The 22,819-nt window shown below is 48.0% G+C and overlaps 1 protein-coding gene and 1 long non-coding RNA gene across 2 annotated transcripts in view; one reads left to right on the top strand and one right to left on the bottom strand.

Annotated features, from left to right (window-relative positions):
• Positions 1-22,819, bottom strand: part of LOC119971674 (anoctamin-9-like) — a 239,037-nt gene that overhangs the window by 180,990 nt on the left and 35,228 nt on the right. The window contains exons 2-3 of the mRNA XM_038807553.1: positions 10,292-10,360; positions 9,131-9,244 (exon numbers count right to left, since the gene is read on the bottom strand). Coding sequence (XP_038663481.1) covers positions 9,131-9,244; positions 10,292-10,360 — 183 coding nt within the window. The remainder of the gene's footprint in view (positions 1-9,130; positions 9,245-10,291; positions 10,361-22,819) is intronic.
• LOC119971675 overlaps positions 19,788-22,819 on the top strand; it is a 29,422-nt gene continuing 26,390 nt past the window's right edge. Inside the window, exon 1 of the long non-coding RNA XR_005461891.1 lies at positions 19,788-20,010. This is a non-coding gene — a long non-coding RNA (uncharacterized LOC119971675). The remainder of the gene's footprint in view (positions 20,011-22,819) is intronic.

Raw genomic sequence — 22,819 nt, 5'->3', positions numbered from 1 at the left:
GGCACTGCTTTTCTATCTGCACGTAGCGCTGCTCTGTGGGGGTCATTGCCCGTGACGCATACGCAACGGGGGCCCATGACAAGGCCTCATCACGCTGCAAAAGCACGATTCCGATGCCAGACAGACTGGCGTCCGTAGAGATTTTTGTCTCCTTTGCCGGATCAAAGATGGCCAGAACTGGGGCCGTGGTTAGTTTGGCCTTGAGTTACCTCCATTCGAGCTCGTGGGCAGAGAGCCACTGGAAATCCGTCATCTTCCTGACCAGGTTCCTGAGAGCCGTGGTATGAGATGCGAGGTTAAGGATGAACTTCCCTAAAAAATTTACCCCCTACCCCAGCCAGCCTGGCAAGGTTCTGGCACGGCATCCCACAGTCACGCCTCTCCGTGTCCTAAGTCCTCTCTCTCCCTCATCAGCCACTATGGCGGTTTCACGATTTTTAATAGCACTAGTGAACTCAGCCCATCGGAGGGGGCGAATCGAGGAGGCCCCGTGAATACCGGCTCGGGCCTGCTAATGACATGCAAACGGTGTTTACTGTGCGTGCATTCTGACTGCATTCACACTGTTGTTGAGGTGACAAGGAATTGCCATTTGAGGTTGTCATAATATACACCAGTATATCATGGTGCAGACACACACACTGATGGACATACACTAGGACCAATCAACATGCACAAACACCGCAGCCAATCACCAGTTAGAATATACGCACTATAAAGACAGAGGGCATCACTTTTCCCGCTCATTCAGGATGCAGCCTCTCAGAAGCACAAGAGCTTATCAGTTACAGTACAGACTCTCACCACGTTCTGAGTGATTCGACTGGTTAGGACAGGCACAGGTCTCCAGTTAATCTAGCATCGTGTAAACCCACAGTAATGGTATGTCTAGCAATTTATAAGAGTTAATAAAATAGCGTTGAACCATCTTCAGTGTTGGTAGCCTGTGTGTGCTTCACGGATCCAGAGCGCCCAACACATCAGAGGTCAAATTGTACCCCCTGCGATTTTGGCGACAGAAACTATTCTGTTGCCTAGTGGCGACTAGGGGCTTTTCACAGTAACTTAATTGAAGCCTACTTGTGACAATAAGCGATTATTATATTATATTATTATTCTCCGCCCAATCGCATTTCGCAATTTCGGCACCAGCCAACGGAGAATCCGGCCCCTGGAGTTTAATATTATTAATAACCAATTTTATTGAGGTAGTTTTTGGCTTTGTAAACAGTTACAGACATCAACAGAAAGAAACCAAAAAAGGCAAAAATGTGCAAACATCCACGTACATTCAATACTTCAATTGTAACATACTGCACAAGCCCGCTCCTCTCCTGCCAATTGTACTACCCACCAATTTATCCCTCCTACTCTACTCTACTCTACCCCCACCCCCTCCATCCCCTGCTGACGCTCACTCTCCCGCAAAGAAGTCAATAAATGGTTGCCACCTTCGGGCGAACCCCTGTACAGATCCCCTCAAGGCGAACTTAATTTTTTCCATACCCAGGAAACTCGACATGTCCGCCAGCCACAACTCAGTCTTCAGGGGCTTTGAGTCCCTCCATGCCAATAGTATTCGTCACCGGGCTATCAGGGAAGCAAAGGCCAAAACATCGGCCTCTTTCTCCCCCTGGACTCCCGGGTCTTCCGAAACCCCAAAAATTGCCACCCCTGGACCCATTGCCACCCTTGTTTTTAGCACCCGGGACATAGAACATAGAACATAGAACAGTACAGCACAGAACAGGCCCTTCGGCCCTCGATGTTGTGCCGAGCAATGATCACCCTACTCAACCCACGTATCCACCCTATACCCGTAACACAACAACCCCCCCCCCCTTAACCTTACTTTTTTAGGACACTACGGGCAATTTAGCATGGCCAATCCACCTAACCCGCACATCTTTGGACTGTGGGAGGAAACCGGAGCACCCGGAGGAAACCCACGCACACACGGGGAGGACATGCAGACTCCGCACAGACAGTGACCCAGCCGGGAATCGAACCTGGGACCCTGGAGCTGTGAAGCATTTATGCTAACCACCATGCTACCATGACGCCCACAAATCCCTCCCAGTACCCCCTAAGCTTAAGGCATGCCCAAAATAAGTGAACGTGGTTCGCTGGTCCTCCTGCGCACCTAGCGCATTTGTCCTCTACCCCAAAGAATTTGCTCATCCAAGCCACCGTCATGTGGGCCCGGTGAACGACCTTAAATTGAATCAGGCCGAGCCTGGCACATGTCGCGCTCGAATTTACCCTACCCGGGGCTTCTGCCCACAGCCCATCCTCCATTTCCCCGCCTAGCTCCTCCTCCCATTTAAGTTTCAGTTCCTCCATCTGGGACCCTTCCTCCCTCATGATCACTCTATAAATATCCGAGACTCTACCCTCCCCTTCTTCCCCTCCTAGAGACTATTCTGTCTTGGATCCCCATTGGCGGGAGACGTGGGAAAGATGGGACCTGTCTACGGGCAAAGACCCGCAACTGTAGGTATCTAAAATAATTTCCCCTTACCAGACCAAATTTCTCCTCCAAGCTCCTCAAACTCGCAAAGCTCCCTTCCAGGAACATATCGGCCACCCTTCCCACCCCCACCCGCCGCCATGCTCGAAACCCCCCATCCATACTCCCGGGGGCAAACTGATGGTTGTCGCAGATTGGCGCCCAAACTGACGCCTCCATCTCCCCTACATGCCTCCTCCACTGGCCCCATATCCGCAGGGTCGCCACCACTACTGGGCTGGTGGAGTACCTGGCCGGCGGCAGCGGTAGAGGAGCCATGACCAGGGCTGCCAGGCTGGAGCCCCTGCACGAAGCCGCCTCCACCCGCTCCCAGATACCTGGAGTTTAATATTAATGGAATATGGTGATAAGAATCTGAGTTACATAAACCATACATGTCAAAGGTGAAAAATCCAGCTAAAGGATGCAAGTGAGATTGATAAAGAGTTTATGAAGCTAAAGATTGGGCAGTTCGCCAACCACACTGGCATGAAGGGTTCATTCCAAAAATGTTTATGGGCAAAATCCCAAATGGTGCCCTGCCTACTACAATTAGTTTTCTTTACCTCGTGTGTTTCATCAAATTTAAGAAGGTATATAAGACCTTCCGGGACAGAATATCATTTGGGAGATTTAGCATGTTATAAAAGAAAGGGTCATAAGGGAAGGAAAGACCCTGATAAAGGTCATGATGGTACTTATGAAACTTAACAATCAAATTGGAACTATGTTTGCACATCTTTCACCTTGGTGAAATGGAAATGGTGACAATTGCAAAAGGAAATCATAAAAAAGAAGTATCAAGTAATTTTGTTTGGCAGAGTGCGAGAGACAATATAAAACAATTCTAAAGTGGGCACAGGAGCTGAGGGACTTGTGTGTATATGGTCATAAGTCACTAAAGTGGCAGAACAGGTTTAGAGCACGTTTAACAAAGCAGAACAACATCCCACTGTTCTCTTTATATATTAACGATCTAGATGACGGGACTGAAGGCATTCTGGCCAAGTTTGCCGATGATACAAAGATAGGTGATGGGGCAGGTAGTATTGAGGAGGTGGGGAGGCTGCAGAAAGATTTAGACAGTTTAGGAGAATGGTCCAAGAAGTGGCTGATGAAATTCAACGTGGGCAAGTGCGAGGTCTTGCACTTTGGAAAAAAGAATAGAGGCATGGACTATTTTCTAAACGGTGACAAAATTCATAATGCTAAAGTGCAAAGGGACTTGGGAGTCCTAGTCCAGGATTCTCTAAAGGTAACTTGCAGGTTGAGTCCGTAATTAAGAAAGCAAATGTAATGTTGTCATTTATCTCAAGAGGCTTGGAATATAAAAGCAGGGATGTACTTCTGAGGCTTTATAAAGCACTAGTTAGGCCCCATTTAGAATACTGTGAGCAATTTTGGGCCCCACACCTCAGGAAGGACATACTGGCACTGGAGCGGGTCCAGCGGAGATTCACACGGATGATCCCAGGAATGGTAGGCCTAACATACGATGAACGTCTGAGGATCGTGGGATTATATTCATTGGAGTTTAGGAGGTTAAGGGGAGATCTAATAGAAACTTACAGGATAATGAATGGCTTGGATAGGATGGACGTAGGGAAGTTGTTTCCATTAGCAGGGGAGACTAGGACGTGGGGGCACAGCCTTAGAATAAAAGGGAGTCACTTTAGAACAGAGATGAGGAGAAATTTCTTCAGCCAGAGAGTGGTAGGTCTGTGGAATTCATTGCCACAGAGGACGGTGGAGGCCGGGACATTGAGTGTCTTTAAGACAGAAATTGATAAATTCTTGATTTCTCGAGGAATTAAGGGCTATGGGGAGAGAGCGGGTAAATGGAGTTGAAATCAACCATGATTGAATGGTGGAGTGGACTCGATGGGCCGAATGGCCTTACTTCCGCTCCTATGTCTTATGGTCTTATGGTCTTATGCCCCCTAGTCGGCGAACCTGAAGGTGACCAAATCAGTGTATGCAAATCATCAACGATCCAATTGCTTTAGAAAAAGGATGCACCTACAAAGAATTGTCAGGGACCAAAGAGGAGGAGCATCTCAATGTCATGCTTTGATCCGAAAATGAAAGTTTTAGTTTAATTTATTTTGCAATTTTAATTGTGCATTTTCATTTGAACAGAGAGAAGGGAATATATTAAGTGTATCTTGTGTTTAATTGTATGTAGGTGGTAGACATTCACTAGGCATCCTTGAGATAGCCTAAAGATGTGGTTGGTAGGTTTGGAGTTATAATGCATAACTCGAAACAAAGATAAAAATGTGCAAAGTTAGGCTCCAGTTTTATCCTGCATGTACTGGCCTTCTAGAATAGAACACCTTGAACACGTTCAGCCTGCTGTATGCTTATACATCTTTATGTAGCAAAGTGAATTGATTAGCTCGGCAAAGGTTTCCTGGATATAGAAAAGCAGCATGCTAAAGAGCTCCAGTGGTGGATTCCTAACTTGAAAAGACCAACATTGTGCTCTAGACCAAGGCTGACTACAACACCCGTACCCTAATTGACTACTTAATTGCTCCTATTTTCTTTAAAATCTACCATCAACTCCCTGTTCAAACTGCTCTCCCCTTTGAATGATCGTCAGTATTTATTAAAGTTATGTACAACTCCAATCAATAAACTCCTTCCTCAGTTACCATGCCCGAAGACAGATTTGGCAACCGTAGACTTCCATTGGATTGGTCCATTTTTATGTATGCCAAAATATTGCACTAATTTGCTTTTGCATCTGCAGTGTGGCTGGCCAGGAACCTTCCCATTCTTATTGTCTGCCATCACGCACCTTCGAAGGATTTGCAGATTGATGTTCAATCTGTTTGGTCATGTTATTAACAAACCTTCTGTGACTATCAATTCCTCAAATGTGGCTTGAACCTAGAGCTTCTAGCCCAGAGGTAGGAATGCTACCACTGTGTCACAAGACCTCGGGCGAAATTCTCCGACCCTAATCGCCCTGGGCCGCCGAAAATCCCGCCCCCACCGTGGCAGAAATTCTCCGCCACCCGGGAATTGGTGGGGGCGGGAATCGCGCCACGTCGAGCGGCGAGCCCCCTGCGGCAATTCTCCCACCCGCGATGGGCCGAAGTCCCGCAGCTGGGAAACTTCTCCTGCCGCCGAGGTTTGAACCACCTCTGGTGGCGGCAGGATCGGCGGCGCGAGTGGGCCCCCGGGGTCCTGGGGGGGCGCTGGGTGATTGGACCCCGAGCGGTACCCCCACGGTGGCCAGGCCCACGATCGTGGCCCACCGATCGGCGGGTGAGCCAGTGCCGTGGGGGCACTCTTTCTCTTCCGTGCCGCCACGGCCTACACCATGGCGGAGGCGGAAGAGAATCCCCCAGTGTGCATGTGCCGGTGGTGACGTCAGCGGCAGCTGCCGCTGACGTCACCACCAGCGCATGCGCGAACCGGCAAAGGCCTTTCGACCAGCCCCGGCGTTGGGCGGCGGGCGTCAAAGGCCGTTGGTGCCGGTTTTGGTGCCAGTTGGCGTGGTGCCAACCGCTCCGGCGCGGGCCTAGCTCCCGCACCTTTGGGGAGGCCCGACGCCGGAGTGGTTGGCGCCACTCCGCTACGCCGGGACCCCCCGCCCCGCCGGGTAGGGGAGAATCCCGCCCCTCATTTTATTTTATTTATTTATTCATTTTTTAACTCATTTTATTCAAACTTGTATCAAAGTAGGTTACAGCAAATAAACAACCCGGGAAACATTCTTCCCAACAATCATCTATATAGTTCGTACAGATTTTTCTCCTTTTTCACACCCCCCCCCCTCCCCATCACCCACCAAACCACCCCCCCCCCCCCTGCGATGAACAGCTCCTCAAACACGGTCACAAACATCCCCTACCTTTTCTCAAACTCCCCTGCTGAGCCCCTTAACTCATACTTTATCTTCTCTAACCACAGGAAGTCATACAGGTCACCCAACCATGCTGCTACCCCCGGTGGCGATGCCGACCACCACTCCAGCAAAAATTTTTGCCGTGCAATCAGAGAGGCAAAGGCCAAGACATTGGTTTTCCTCTTCTCCATGAGCTCCGGCTTCTCTGAAACCCCAAATATCGCCACCGAAGGGTCCACTCCCTCCTCCACTATCCTGGCTAAAACCACGAACACTCCCGCCCAGAATCTTCCCAATTTTTCACAACCCCAAATCACGTGCGCATGATTCGCTAGCCACCGCCCACACATCCCGCACTCAGAATTATTAGAGCGAGGGTGGGTCCGAGCAAGGACAATAGCGGGAGATTGTGTATTGAGTCTGAAGAGATAGGAGAGGTCTTGAACGAATACTTTTCTTCAGTATTTACAAACGAGAGGGGCCATATTGTTGGAGAGGACAGTGTGAAACAGACTGGTAAGCTCGAGGAGATACTTGTTAGGAAGGAAGATGTGTTGGGCGTTTTTGAGGATAGACAAGTCTCCCGGGCCTGACGGGATATATCCAAGGATTCTATGGGAAGCAAGAAATGAAATTGCAGAGCCATTGGCAATGATCTTTTCGTCCTCACTGTCAACAGGGGAGGTACCAGGAGATTGGAGAGTGGCGAATGTTGTGCCCCTGTTCAAAAAAGGGAATAGGGATAACCCTGGGAATTACAGGCCAGTTAGTCTTACTTGGGTGGTAGGCAAAGCAATTGAAAGGGTACTGAGGGATAGGATTTCTGAGCATCTGGAAAGACACTGCTTGATCAGGGATAGTCAGCACGGATTTGTGAGGGGCCGATCTTGCCTTACAAGTCTTATTGACTTCTTTGAGGAGGTGACCAAGCATGTGGATGAAGGTAAAGCAGTGGATGTAGTGTACATGGATTTTAGTAAGGCATTTGATAAGGTTCCCCATGGTAGACTTATGCAGAAAGTAAGGAGGCATGGGATAGTGGGAAATTTGGCCAGTTGGATAACTAACTGGCTAACCGATAGAAGTCAGAGAGTGGTGGTGGATGGCAAATATTCAGCCTGGAGCCCAGTTACCAGTGGCATACCACAGGGATCAGTTCTGGGTCCTCTGCTGTTTGTGATTTTCATTAATGACTTGGATGAGGGAGTTGAAGGGTGGGTCAGTAAATTTGCAGATGATACGAAGATTGGTGGAGTTGTGGATAGTGAGGAGGGCTGTTGTCAGCTGCAAAGAGACATAGATAGGATGCAGAGCTGGGCTGAGAAGTGGCAGATGGAGTTTAACCCAGACAAGTGTGAGGTTGTCAATTTTGGAAGGACAAATATGAATGCGGAATACAGGGTTAACGGTAGGGTTCTTGGCAATGTGGAGGAGCAGAGAGATCTTGGGGTCTATGTTCATAGATCTTTGAAAGTTGCCACTCAAGTGGATAGAGCTGTGAAGAAGGCCTATGATGAGCTAGCGTTCATTAGCAGAGGGATTGAATTTAAGAGCCGTGAGGTGATGATGCAACTGTACAAAACCTTGGTAAGGCCACATTTGGAGTACTGTGTGCAGTTCTGGTCACCTCATTTTAGGAAGGATGTGGAAGCTTTGGAAAAGGTGCAAAGGAGATTTACCAGGATGTTGCCTGGAATGGAGAGTAGGTCTTACGAGGAAAGATTGAGGGTGCTAGGCCTTTTCTCATTAGAATGGAGAAGGATGAGGGGTGACTTGATAGAGGTTTATAAGATGATCAGGGGAATAGATAGAGTAGACAGTCAGAGACTTTTTCCCCGGATGGAACAAACCATTACAAGGGGACATAAATTTAAGGTAAATGGTGGAAGATATAGGGGGGATGTCAGAGGGAGGTTCTTTACCCAGAGAGTAGTGGGGGCATGGAATGCACTGCCTGCGGAAGTAGTTGAATCAGAAATGTTAGGGACCTTCAAGCAGCTATTGGATAGGTTCATGAATTATGGTAGAATAATGGAGTGTAGATTAATTTGTACTTAAGGGCAGCACGGTAGCATTGTGGATAGCACAATTGCTTCACAGCTCCAGGGTCCCAGGCTCGATTTCGGCTTGGGTCACTGTCTGTGTGGAGTCTGCACATCCTCCCCGTGTCTGCGTGGGTTTCCTCCGGGTGCTCCGGTTTCCTCACACAGTCCAAAGATGTGCAGGTTGGATGGATTGGCCATGATAAATTGCCCTTAGTGTCCAAAATTCTATGATCTATGATTAACAAAAGTTCGGCCCAACATCATGGGCCGAAGGGCCTGTTCTGTGCTGTATTTCTTTATGTTCTATGTTCATCTGCTACCCCCTGAAAGAACCCACTGATTCTCGCCCGAGTCATATGCACCCTGTGCACCACCTTAAACTGTATCAGGCTCATCCTTGCACAAGAGGAGTCCCGTTAACCCTTCGCAGTGCCTCACTCCATACTTTCCAATTGATCTCCATTCCCAACTCTGCTTCCCATTTCTCCTTGATCTTCACCACCCACTCGCCTCCCTGCTCCCCCAGCCACTTATATATCCCCAATCCTTCCACATCCAGAAGCAGCAGTCGCTCCAGCAGGGTGTAACAAGACCTCATTTTAATCAGTAAACTAATCATTCCAAATGTTATGGGGTTATTCCTCTAGTGAAGTGTTTGACTGCTTTATAATCTTTATAATCATGCTTCAGGTTCCACATTCTTATTGATATACTCACCATTATTCGGAAGCCTTTTTCTCTCACTTTACGCAAGTAAAGCTTCCTATGAACTTCCTTTTTGTCTATACCATTTCCAGGTTTGGCCGCTACTAAAACAAAATCAACATTGTCCTGAAACATAAGAACAGCAAAGTTAAGAAAATGGACAGTTTGTCAGACATAATGAATTTTTCTGTTTCTATAATGAGCTCCACCTTCCATAAAATTTATATTGCACCTATCTTGGGCCTGTTAGCTGAGGTAGACGGAGGTCTAATTTTCATCTCACTAAAGACTGCTGATGTGACAGTGTAGAAGAAACTCAAACTCTTGCTATACCTGATGATGAATGGTTAAATGAGAGAATGCATAAAAAACATTACTCTGCTACAAACCTGTTTGTACCTGACTTGAAAGTGCTCGATAAGACAATGCACCGGGCCCAAAGGCACATGACTGTACAATATGGAGGGAGCTCTAACCTATCGTACACCTGATTTTGAAGTGTTTGATTGGTCAGTGTTAAAGGCCTATGCTGTTTCTGACTTGACAATATTTGATGGAGCCCCGTAGACACAAGTTTTAATCTGCATTTTATTTATGTTGTAACTAATCTGTTACTTTTAAATTGGACAACTTGTTTTGAGCTGTATTCTGTGGAAAACTACTTCACTTAGGAGTGCTTCATTGGTGGTGTATTGATAAATTGAGTAAAGGCGGAAAAATAGGGGGTACTACATTTCTATAATACACAATTATGTGAGTGAACACCACTGTGTATTCTTCTACTGTACACAGCAATGTGACTCAGTGGTACTTTTCTATCTTTCAGTACTACACATTATTGGCATGATTCACCGGCATCACTGCGCCAGACTTGATGGAGTGACGAGGCCATTGTTGAATCTCGTGAGAAGCCTCGCACAAGATTCATGACGCTCAAGATGTCTCACGAGATTCAACCGAACCTCGCGATCTGGATCTCGCCCTTGCCGGATTCTCCCAGTGCCCAGGAATGAACGGATTCCCCAGAGAGGCCTCGACCTGGTGCCATTTTGCACTAGTCCACAAAAAATCACTAAGTGTGGGTGAATACCAGTGTGGATCTCACCCAAAATGTCAGCGCGAAACACCCTGCCAAACTAATTAGATCTTTTGAAAGAAAACAAAAGGAGTTACCAGAGTAGCATTATCCTCGAGCAGCAGGCATTCTTCTGCATTCTGGGGCCCAATGTAAATCATCTCGTTCTGTCAATAAAGATGTTAGAGTGTCATTCACTGGCTGTGGGATAGGCTCACAGCTGTAACCAAAGTGTCTTCACCGATCTTTGCCTGTGGCTTTACCATTACTGAATAACCCATCATCAACATCCTAGAGATTACCATTAACCAGAATTTGAACAGAACTATTCATATAAATACTGAAGCTGCACGAGCAGGGGAGAGGCTGAGAATTCTGCAATGAATAACTCAATTTCTGACTTCCAGCACCTGTTTACCATCTACAAGGCAGAAGTTAGAAATATGTTGAAATACCTCTCACTTTCCTGGTTGAGTGCAACTCGAACAACATTCAAGAAGCTCCATCATGCTTAATTGGCACCCTCTCTACCACCTTAAACATTCACTCCCTCCAGCCCCACCACTTGCCACCCATGTCCAATTTAAATACATACTTTCCATATTACAGGCCTATTCATGTGATCTCCCTGCTCCTCCATCTCTATCTCACTATATGGAGGCCTATAGAATATCCCCATCATACATGGTGAAATCATACCATTCATTGCTTCTCAACTGTAACCAAATGGATTCTGTCCTTGGCCCATCCTCTCTCTTTTCAACACTACAAGATCCTCCCTAATCAGTACTACCATCCCACCTCCCTTTTTCCTTTCCCTATCTTTTCAGAACACTTCACATATTTGAACATCAAGCACTCAGCCTTACCATTTTAAGCCACATTGCTGTTATTGCCATTATATCATATTCCCACATGGCTATTTTAGTTCATGGTCTCCAACGTTCTTCAGCACACGTGTGCTTATATGCATTCTAAATCTGTCTTTGTATTCCTTGTAGTCCTTCTTAGCCTGCTTCTAACTAATAGGATACTATTTCCGTCTCTCCTTCCATCCAACATACTTACTCCTTCATGTATTTTATTCTTCTTTTCTACTTCCATACGCTGGAGCCCACTCCTTACCAAATTAGTTTAAACCTTCTCCAACTACGCTAGTAAATCTCGCTGTGAGAGCACTGGTCTTGGTCCTGATGAGGTACAGCCCATTCCTTTTGAATAAGTGCATCATCCCACAACTGGTCCCAGTGCCCCAAGAATGTGAAGCCTGCACTCCTGCCCCATGTTTGAAGCCACGCATTGATCCTTCATAGTTTTAATCTCACACCTGGCACTGGGATTAATCCAGAGATTATTGCTTTCTGAGGTTCCATTTTTTACTTCCTCACCAGCTCCTAAAAGTATGACCATAAGATCTCAGTGCCTGCCACCCCTCGATGTCATTGGTGACAACATGTGTCACAATTTATGGTTCACTCCCTTCTCCCTGAAGAATATTCAGCATTCTCTCAGTAAAGTGCTTTACCCTGGCATCAGGGAGGCAATGCATTATGTGGACAGTGTGGTGCCGATTATAGAAATACTTGTCTGTACCTCTAATTTTGGAAACTCCTTTAAAAATTCTTTAAACAAACCAATTAAGCATGTCACAACGCATCCACTTGCAGGCAATAATTCCCACAGTGTAATAAAAAAACCTTTACCTGCAATAATATTTCAATGCTCAATATGCAAAGCCGTTGTACGCATGTGGGCAAGAATCATACCAAGTGCAGAATGTGTGGCCATTGAAAACAGTGAAATGCGTCAAACATAAGGAGAAGTGTAAAGCAGATTAGAGGATTAGATTCCAACAGTGAGATTATCAGCAATCTCAACATGAAAGAGTATTTAAGGGGTGAGGCTGTTATATGACACCCCGATGGCAAGCGTGGCCACGAATAGGAGGAGGGCGGAGTATTTTCGGTTACAGGTCTTCCCTTGTCCCCCATAATATTTGCGCTGGCAATTGAACCCCTGGCTATGGCGCTGAGGGAGTCGAGGAACTGGAGAGGGCTGGTGCGGGGTGGGGAAGAGCACCGAGTGCCGCTCTATGCGGATGACCTATTGTTGTATGTGGCGGACCCGGTGGGGGGAATGCCGGAGGTGATGAGGATTCTCCGGGAGTTTGGGGACTTTTTGGGGTACAAGCTCAACTTTGGGAAGAGCGAGCGGGGGATTTGTGGTACACCCGGGGGACCAGGAGGGGGGGATTCGTAGGCTCCCACTAAAAAGGGCAGAGAGGAGCTTTAGGTACTTGGGGGTGCAGGTGGCCAGGAGCTGGGGGGCCCTGCATAAGCTTAACCTCACAAGGCTGGTGGAGCAAATGGAGGAGGAGTTTAAGAGATGGGACATGTTGCCGCTGTCTCTGGCGGGTAGGGTGCAGTCAGTCAAGGTGACAGTGCTTCCGAGATTTCTGTTTCTGTTTCAGTGCCTCCCCATCCTTATCCCGAAGTCCTTTTTCAGACGGGTTAACAGGAGCAATACGGGGTTTGTGTGGGCACATGGGACCCCGAGGGTGAGGAGGGTGTTCTTGGAGCGGGGCAGGGATAGGGGGGGGCTGGCGCTGCCCAACCTCTGTGGGTATTATTGGGCTGCCAATGCAGCGATGGTGCGTAAGTGGGTGATGGAGGGGGAGGGGGCAGCATGGAAGAGGATGGAGATGGCGTCCTGTGTGGGCACGAGCCTGGAGGCGCTGGTGACGGTGCCGCTGCCGTTCCCTCCAATGAGGTATACCACGAGCCCGGTGGTGGTGGCTACCCTCAAATTTGGGGGCAGTGGAGGCGGCACAGTGGGGAGGTGGGGGCCTCGATGGGATCCCCGATACGGGGGAACCACTGGTTTGTTCCGGGGAGAATTGATGGCGGGTTCCTGAGTTGGCACAGGGCAGGTATCAGGAGGTTGGGGGACCTGTTTATAGACGGGAAATTTGGGAGCCTGGGTGAGCTGGAGAGGAAGTTCGGACTCCCCCCGGGGAACGCCTTTCGATACATGCAAGTAAGGGCGTTTGTCAGGCGGCAGGTGGCGGGGTTACCTCTGCTGCCGCCACATGGGGTCCAGGACAGGAAGCTCTTGGGGGTGTGGGTTGGGGAGGGGAGGATCTAGGTGGCGTACCAAGTGATGCAGGAGATGGGCGAGGCCTCGGTTGAGGAGTTGAAGGGTAAATGGGAGGAAGAGCTGGGTGAGGAGATTGAGGAGGGAACGTGGGCGGACGCCCTGGGGAGGGTGAACTCCTCCTCTTCTTGTGCGAGGATTGGCCTCATACAGTTTAGGATGCTGCACAGGACTCACATGACCGGGACAAGGAGCTGGTTCTTTGGGAGTGAGGACAGGTGCATTAAGTGCTCTGGGAGCCCAGCAAATCATGCCCATATGTTCTGGGCATGTCCAGCATTGGGGGAATTTTGGAAGGGCATGGCAGGGACGTTGTCGAGGATGGTAGGGTCCAGGGTCAATCCGGGCTGGGGGCTCGCAGTATTTGGGGTTGTGGAGGAGCCGGGAGTGCAGGAGGCAAAAGAGGCCGGTGTTCTGGCCTTTGCGTCCCTGGTAGCCCGGCGGAGGATTCTTCTTCAGTGGAAGGCCGCGAGGCTCCCAAACGTGGAGGCCTGGATCAGCGACATGGCAGGATTTCTCAAGCTAGAGAAGGTGAAATTTGCCCTAAGGGGATCAGTGCAGGGGTTTTTCAGGAGGTGGCAGCCATTCCTGGACTTCCTGGCAGAACGATAGAAACAGGCCAGCAGCAGCAGCAACCGAGTAGAGGGGAGGGAGGGAGGGAGGGGAGGGAGGGGGGAAGGGAGAGGGAGGGGGATGTTTTGTTGTTTTGTACTAAAGGGACAGGCATAGTTGTTCTGTGCCAATGTCGGGCATTAATTCATTTCCTCTTCTGTGTATACGCGGGGGGTGGGGGGCTCTGTCCTGTCTATTGAAGGGACGGGCAGATGGTTTGGGGGAATGATAGGTGTTAGTTTATCTCTTCCGCCATGTATGCGTGACTGTTCTTTCTGTTTGTAAAAAAAAAATTCTGTCTTTTTGTTGTTGATATTATGCAAAAATTTTAATAAAAATTATTTAAAAAAAAAGAAAAAGTATTTAAGAACTTTTACATAAATAGCACTTGATTGCTTCGCACAAATCCCACAAAGTACTTTCCATGTTTCCGATTACAGCCCTATTTGTGTTCAGTCATATTTCCTTGTTTATTTCTCTGAAAGATTGTAACCATAAGTGTTTGACTCTGATTACACTAAATGTAATTAAGGGCTGGTAATATGATGGAAATTAACTGGTAGGTGTAGGAATGAAGAATCACCAAGCTCGGTGTGAGGATAAAACTGTTGATACACAAATGAGAGAGTTAGGGTGGTATTCTACAGTGTTGTGTTCGATCTTTGCCATTAGAAACTCTGTACTATACCTATGTGTTGGAGTCCATTAGATGTTGCTGTATTGTTGTCCAGAATTAATCGCCATGATTTAGCAGCCCCGTTAGCCATGGGCGCAAATCATCAAATCATAGAATTTACAGTGCTGAAGGAGGCCATTCGGCCCATCGGGGTGGCCCTTGGAAAGAGCACCAACTTAAACCCACACGTCCACCCTATCCCCGTAACCCAGTAACCCCACCTAAACTTTTGGACACTAAGGGCAATTTATCACGGCCAATCCACCTACTCCCCTAAGACCACTAAATCATGCCAGGCCAAAAACGGGATTTGCGCCGGCGATTTCTCATTGCAATCTTCATAGGCCCCTCCAATGACACAATTCACTCCCAGGAGGGGCGCAACCCTGATTAGCATGAATTTGAATTCATTATGGTATACTTAGCGGGCTTAACGTCATATCTTCTGCCCTCAACTAAACTTCCCACCCAACAGCCATGATGCATGCCAGCGTGAATCGTTACGGCTCTTACAAATGGGAACCAGGTGCTGTGACCTCCAAAAGGGAGGAAGGAGGTGAGGACCACTGTCTTCACAGCAACAGGTAGTCGTAAGGGGCAGAGGCCACTGGGCAACTCAGGGTTTAGGGGTAGGAGGAGGAGACCATCAGTTGTCAATGGCTTTCCTTGTCAGGGAGGTAACAATATCACGTTTGGTGTCAGTCATGCAATCTGCTGTCCGAGTGGTATGAGTCTACACTTAGTGTGGTGTGTGTCTGCTCTCTCTGATGTGTGAGTCTGCTCTCTGTGATGGGAGAGTCTGCTCTCTGATGTGTGACTGCTCTCTGTGACGTGTCAGTCTGCTCTCTGTGATGTGTGAGTCTGCTCTTTGTGCTGTGTGAGTCTGCTCTCTGTAATGTGTGAGTCTGCTCTCTGTGATGTGTGACTGCTCTCTGTGATGTGTGAGTCTGCTCTCTGTGATGTGAGTCTGCTCTCAGTGATGTGTGACTGCTCTCTGTGCTGTGTCAGTCTGCTCTCTGTGATGTGTGAGTCTGCTCTCTGTGATGTGTGAGTCTGCTCTCTGTGATGTGTGAGTCTGCTCTCTGTGCTGTGTCAGTCTGCTCTCTGTGATGTGTGACTGCTCTCTGTGATGTGTGACTGCTCTCTGTGATGTGTGACTGCTCTCTGTGATGTGTGACTGCTGTCTGTGATGTGTGAGTCTGCTCTCTCTGATGTGTGACTGCTCTCTGTGATGTGTGAGTCTGCTCTCTGTGATGTGTGAGTCTGCTCTCTGTGATGTGAGAGTCTGCTCTCTGTGATGTGAGAGTCTGCTCTCTGTGATGTGAGTCTGCTCTCTGTGATGTGTGACTGCTCTCTGTGATGTGAGTCTGCTCTCAGTGATGATTGAGTCTGCTCTCTGTGATGTGAGAGTCTGCTCTCTGTGATGTGTGAGTCTGCTCTCTGTGATGCGTGAGTCTGCTCTCTGTGATGTGTGAGTCTGCTCTTTGTGCTGTGTGAGTCTGCTCTCTGTGATGTGTGACTGCTCTCTGTGATGTGTGACTGCTCTCTGTGATGTGAGATTCGGCTCTGTGATGTGTGAGTCGGCTCTCTGTGATGTGTGATTCTGCTCTCTGTGATGCGTGACTGCTCTCTGTGATGTGAGTCTGCTCTCTGTGATGTGAGTCTGCTCTCTGTGATGTGAGAGTCTGCTCTCTGTGATGTGTGACTGCTCTCTGTGATGTGTGAGTCTGCTCTCTGTGATGTGTGACTGCTCTCTGTGGTGTGAGTCTGCTCTCTGTGATGTGAGATTCTGTTCTCTGTGATACGAGAGTCTGCTCTCTGTGATGTGTGAGTCTGCTCTCTGTGATGTGTGACTGCTCTCTGTGATGTGTCAGTCTGCTCTCTGTGATGTGTGACTGCTCTCTGTGCTGTGTGAGTCTGCTCTCTGTGATGTGTGACTGCTCTCTGTGATGTGTGAGTCTGCTCTCTGTGATGTGAGAGTCGGCTCTCTGTGATGTGTGACTGCTCTCTGTCATGTGTGACTGCTCTCTGTGATGTGTGAGTCTGCTCTCTGTGATGTGTGACTGCTCTCTGTGATGTGAGAGTCTGCTCTCTGTGATGTGTGAGTCTGCTCTCTGTGATGTGTGAGTCTGCTCTCTGTGATGTGTGAGTCTGCTCTTTGTGCTGTGTGAGTCTGCTCTCTGTGATGTGAGAGTCTGCTCTCTGTGATGTGTGAGTCTGCTCTTTGTGATGTGTGAGTCTGCTCTCTGTGATGTGAGAGTCTGCTCTCTGTGATGTGTGACTACTCTCTGTGATGTGTGAGTCTGCTCTCTGTGATGTATGAGTCTGCTCTCTGTGCTGTGTGAGTGTGCTCTCTGTGATGTGTGACTGCTCTCTGTGCTGCGAGAGTCTGCTCTCTGTGATGTGAGTCTGTTCTCAGTGATGATTGAGTCTGCTCTCTGTGATGTGTGAGTCTGCTCTCTGTGATGTGAGATTCGGCTCTGTGATGTGTGAGTCGGCTCTCTGTGATGTGTGAGTCTGCTCTCTGTGATGTGAGATTCTGCTCTCTGTGATGTGTGACTGCTCTCTGTGATGTGTGAGTCTGCTCTCTGTGATGTGAGAGTCTGCTCTCTGTGATGTGTGAGTCTGCTCTCTGTGATGTGAGAGTCTGCTCTCTGATGTGTGACTGCTCTCTGTGATGTGTGAGTCTGATCTCTGTGATGTGAGAGTCTGCTCTCTGTGATGTGTGACTGCTCTCTGTGATGTGAGTCTGCTCTCTGTGATGTGTGACTGCTCTCTGTGATGTGAGTCTGCTCTCTGTGATGTGTGACTGCTCTCTGTGATGTGTGACTGCTCTCTGTGATGTGAGAGTCTGCTCTCTGTGATGTGAGTCTGCTCTCTGTGATGTGAGTCTGCTCTCTGTGATGTGAGAGTCTGCTCTCTGTGATGTGTGACTGCTCTCTGTGATGTGTGAGTCTGATCTCTGTGATACGAGTCTGCTCTCTGTGATGTGAGAGTCTGTTCTCTGTGATGTGTGACTGCTCTCTGTGATGTGAGTCTGCTCTCTGTGATGTGTGACTGCTCTCTGTGATGTGTGAGTCTGATCTCTGTGATGTGTGAGTGCTCTCTGTGATGTGTGACTGCTCTCTGTGATGTGAGTCTGCTCTCTGTGATACGAGTCTGTTCTCTGTGATGTGTGACTGCTCTCTTTGATTTGAGAGTCTGCTCTCTGTGATGTGTGACTGCTCTCTGTGATGTGTGACTGCTCTCTGTGATGTGAGTCTGCTCTCTGTGATGTGTGACTGCTCTCTGTGATGTGAGTCTGCTCTCTGTAATGTGTGAGTCTGCTCTTTGTGCTGTGTGAGTCTGCTCTCTGTGATGTGTGTGACTGCTCTCTGTGATGTGTGAGTCTGCTCTTTGTGCTGTGTGAGTCTGCTCTCTGTGATGTGTGACTGCTCTCTGTGATGTGTGAGTCTGCTCTCTGTGATGTGAGAGTCTGCTCTCTGTGATGTGTGAGTCTGCTCTTTGTGCTGTGTGAGTCTGCTCTCTGTGGTGTGAGAGTCTGCTCTCTGTGATGTGTGACTGCTCTCTGTGATGTGTGAGTCTGCTCTTTGTGCTGTGTGAGTCTGCTCTCTGTGATGTGTGACTGCTCTCTGTGATGTGTGAGTCTGCTCTCTGTGATGTGAGAGTCTGCTCTCTGTGATGTGTGACTGCTCTCTGTGATGTGTGAGTCTGCTCTCTGTGATGTATGAGTCTGCTCTCTGTGCTGTGTGAGTGTGCTCTCTGTGATGTGTGACTGCTCTCTGTGATGTGTGACTGCTCTCTGTGATGTGTGAGTCTGCTCTCTGTGCTGTGTGAGTCTGCTCTCTGTGATGTGTGAGTCTGCTCTCTGTGATGTGTGAGTCTGCTCTCTGTGCTGTGTGAGTGTGCTCTCTGTGATGTGTGACTGCTCTCTGTGATGTGTGAGTCTGCTCTCTGTGATGTGTGAGTCTGCCCTCTGTGATGTGTGACTGCTCTCTGTGATGTGTGAGTCTGCTCTCTGTGATGTGTGACTGCTCTCTGTGATGTGAGTGTCTGCTCTCTGTGATGTGTGAGTCTGCTCTCTGTGATGTGAGAGTCTGCTCTCTGTGATGTGTGAGTCTGCTCTCTGTGATGTGTGACTGCTCTCTGTGATGTGTGAGTCTGCTCTGTGATGTGAGAGTCTGCTCTCTGTGATGTGTGACTGCTCTCTGTGATGTGTGACTGCTCTCTGATGTGTGAGTCTGCTCTCTGTGATGTGAGTCTGCTCTCTGTGATGTGTGACTGCTCTCTGTGATGTGAGTCTGCTCTCTGTGATGTGAGTCTGCTCTCAGTGATGATTGAGTCTGCTCTCTGTGATGTGAGAGTCTGCTCTCTGTGATGGGAGAGTCTGCTCTCTGTGATGTGTGACTGCTCTCTGTGATGTGTGAGTCTGCTCTCTGTGCTGTGTGAGTGTGCTCTCTGTGATGTGTGACTGCTCTCTGTGATGTGTGAGTCTGCTCTCTGTGATGTGTGAGTCTGCCCTCTGTGATGTGTGACTGCTCTCTGTGATGTGTGAGTCTGCTCTCTGTGATGTGTGACTGCTCTCTGTGATGTGAGTGTCTGCTCTCTCTGATGCGAGAGTCTGCTCTCTGTGATGTGTGAGTCTGCTCTCTGTGATGTGTGAGTCTGCTCTCTGTGCTGTGTGAGTGTGCTCTCTGTGATGTGTGACTGCTCTCTGTGATGTGTGAGTCTGCTCTCTGTGATGTGTGAGTCTGCCCTCTGTGATGTGTGACTGCTCTCTGTGATGTGTGAGTCTGCTCTCTGTGATGTGTGACTGCTCTCTGTGATGTGAGTGTCTGCTCTCTCTGATGCGAGAGTCTGCTCTCTGTGATGTGTGAGTCTGCTCTCTGTGATGTGAGAGTCTGCTCTCTGTGATGTGTGAGTCTGCTCTCTGTGATGTGTGACTGCTCTCTGTGATGTGTGAGTCTGCTCTGTGATGTGAGAGTCTGCTCTCTGTGATGTGTGACTGCTCTCTGTGATGTGTGACTGCTCTCTGATGTGTGAGTCTGCTCTCTGTGATGTGAGTCTGCTCTCTGTGATGTGTGACTGCTCTCTGTGATGTGAGTCTGCTCTCTGTGATGTGAGTCTGCTCTCAGTGATGATTGAGTCTGCTCTCTGTGATGTGAGAGTCTGCTCTCTGTGATGGGAGAGTCTGCTCTATGTGATGTGTGACTGCTCTCTGTGATGGGAGAGTCTGCTCTTTATTTTTTATTCATTATTTGCTGTAACCTACTTTGAAACAAGTTTGAATAAAATGCTTTTTTTTAAAAATGGGAATGGACATTTCTAGAGATGGTGTCGGTGGTATCTGGGACATTGCCTGCAAGGCATGATTCTGTGAGTATGACTGTGGGTCAATCCCTCAATTTTGGCACATCACCTCAAATGTTAGTCAAGAGGACTTTGCAGGGATGCATCTGCCTTTGTCATTACCAGTGTCTAGGTCGGCGCGGATGGTCCATTCAGTTTAATTTCCTTCAGATTTCATAGCAGTTTTATACCATTGACTTGCTTGCTCAGCTATTTCAGAGGTTGTTTGAGAGTCAACCACATTGCTGCAGGTCGAGAGTCATATGTAAGCCAGTCTAGGAAGGACGGCAAAATTCCCAAATTGTTTAATTCATGTTCCTCATTCACAGTTTCTCATTCATGCTCCAGATGCAAAATTAGTCATTGTCTCTTCTGGTGTACGAGCCCGGACAAGGGCATTAGTTTTAACAACAGTGCTTTCATGGTAATCATATTGAGACAAGCTTTTAATTCCAAAGTTACCGAAATTATTTAAATTCCACCAACTGGGGTGGGATTTGAACCGGTGCCCCCAGAAAGTTAGCAGGGAACACATGCAAAAGACAAACCCACACCATAAACTTCAGTCCAAACCCAAACATACCCAGAATGTTATATAGATACCTCCACTCTACCCTGTTTAGCACAGGGCTAAATAGCTAGCTTTTAAAGCAGACCAAGCAGGCCAGCAGCACGGTTTGATTCCCGTAACAGCCTCCCCGAACAGGCGCCGGAATGTGGCGACTAGGGGCTTTTCACAGTAACTTCATTTGAAGGCTACTCGTGACAATAAGTGATTTTCATTTCATTTCATTTCAAAGGACTTTTCCGCATCCATAGATATAACCTCTGCCCTGCTGACAGAGCCATAACTACATTCAGCAGCCTCCTAATGTTACTGGAGAGCTACCTACCCTTCCCAAAACCTATTTGATCCTCAGAGACCACCTCTGGCATGCACCCCTCCAACCTACACGCCAACACCTTCGCCAACACTTCACGTCCATGTTCAACAAAGAAATGATCCACTCCAGTGGGTCCTTCCCCTCCTACGGGATCAATGATATTGACGCCTGTGATAACATTGTTGGCAACTCACCCCTCTCCATCACCTCACTGAATATCCCAAAAAGTGGGAGGCCCACTCTATCGCAAACTGCTTATAAAACTCCGCCAAAAAGCAGTCCGGCCCCAGGGCCTTCCCCAACTGCATTCCCCTGATATATAATCCATTACCTCAGCCCCAGTGGCTCCTCCAGTGCTTGCCTCTCCTGCTCCTCCAGCTTTGGAACTTCAACCCATCCAGAAACTGCCCCATATCCCCGCCTCTCCTAACACAGCTTCTCGTAGAACCCCCTAAACACCTCATTTATCTTTTCTAGCTCCGACACCAGCTCCTCCTTCTCTGCCCTTACCTGCAAAATATCCCAAACACCGCAACTGGTGGGCCAACATACAACTCTCCTTCTCCCTAGGCTTTTACTGCACCCCCCTCACCCTCCACAGCTGCCCCATTGCCTTGTCTGTCATCAACCTATCAAACGTCCCCTTCATTTCTTCCTTCATGCCAATAAGTCCTTTGTGGGGTTGCCGAGTATCTCCTATCCACCTCAACTATCTTGTCTAATAACTGTCGATGCTCCTCCCTCCTCCTCCTCCTTTCCCTATCAGCCTTAAACAAAATAATCTGACCTCGGACCACCACCTTCAAAGCTTCCCAAAACATTGCAGCTGACACCTCCCCATTCTGATTAAGCTCCGCATAATTCACAATTGCCACTCTCACCTTCTCACAAAACGGCCAGCCAGTTTTCTATCCATCACAACACACTACCCCCAATCTGATGCGCTTTAATTATACGAGTATTCGTCACTGATTAATTAATGTTTGATCTATGTTGAATTTAGTATGTTTGTTAAGTAAAGTTTCAAAAGGTGAAATCTTGTCCTTCGATTATTTTGGTTTGTTGTTTGGGAAATTAATTTATTTTAAGTTAATTGGTCTCTATGGAAACTGTAACAGTATTCCAACGCATTTAGAACATAAGAACATAAGAACTAGGAGGAGGAGTAGGCCATCTGGCCCCTCGAGCCTGCTCCGCCATTCAATGAGATCATGGCTGATCTTTTGTGGACTCAGCTCCACTTTCCGGCCCGAACACCATAACCCTTAATCCCTTTATTCTTCAAAAAACTATCTATCTTTACCTTAAAAACATTTAATGAAGGAGCCTCAACTGCTTCACTGGGCAAGGAATTCCATAGATTCACAACCCTTTGGGTGAAGAAGTTCCTCCTAAACTCAGTCCTAAATCTACTTCCCCTTATTTTGAGGCTATGCCCCCTAGTTCTGCTTTCACCCGCCAGTGGAAACAACCTGCCCGCATCTATCCTATCTATTCGCTTCATAATTTTAAATGTTTCTATAAGATCCCCCCTCATCCTTCAAAATTCCAACGAGTACAGTCCCAGTCTACTCAACCTCTCCTCGTAATCCAACCCCTTCAGCTCTGGGATTAACCTAGTGAATCTCCTCTGCACACCCTCCAATGCCAGTACGTTCTTTCTCAAGTAAGGAGACCAAAACTGAACACAATACTCCAGGTGTGGCCTCACTAACACCTTATACAATTGCAGCATAACCTCCCTAGTCTTAAACTCCATCCCTCTAGCAATGAAGGACAAAATTCCATTTGCCTTCTTAATCATGTGTTGCACCTGTAAACCAACTTTCTGTGACTCATGCACTAGCACACCCAGGTCTCTCTGCACAGCAGCATGCTTTAATATTTTATTGTTTAAATAATAATCCCGTTTGCTGTTCTTCCTACCAAAATGGATAACCTCACATTTGTCA

Source organism: Scyliorhinus canicula, chromosome 9 (assembly GCF_902713615.1).
Source record: "Scyliorhinus canicula chromosome 9, sScyCan1.1, whole genome shotgun sequence".
NCBI lineage: Eukaryota > Metazoa > Chordata > Chondrichthyes > Carcharhiniformes > Scyliorhinidae > Scyliorhinus > Scyliorhinus canicula.
The sequence above is the reverse complement of the archived record's forward strand: the minus strand, read 5'-3'. Positions and strand labels throughout refer to the sequence as shown.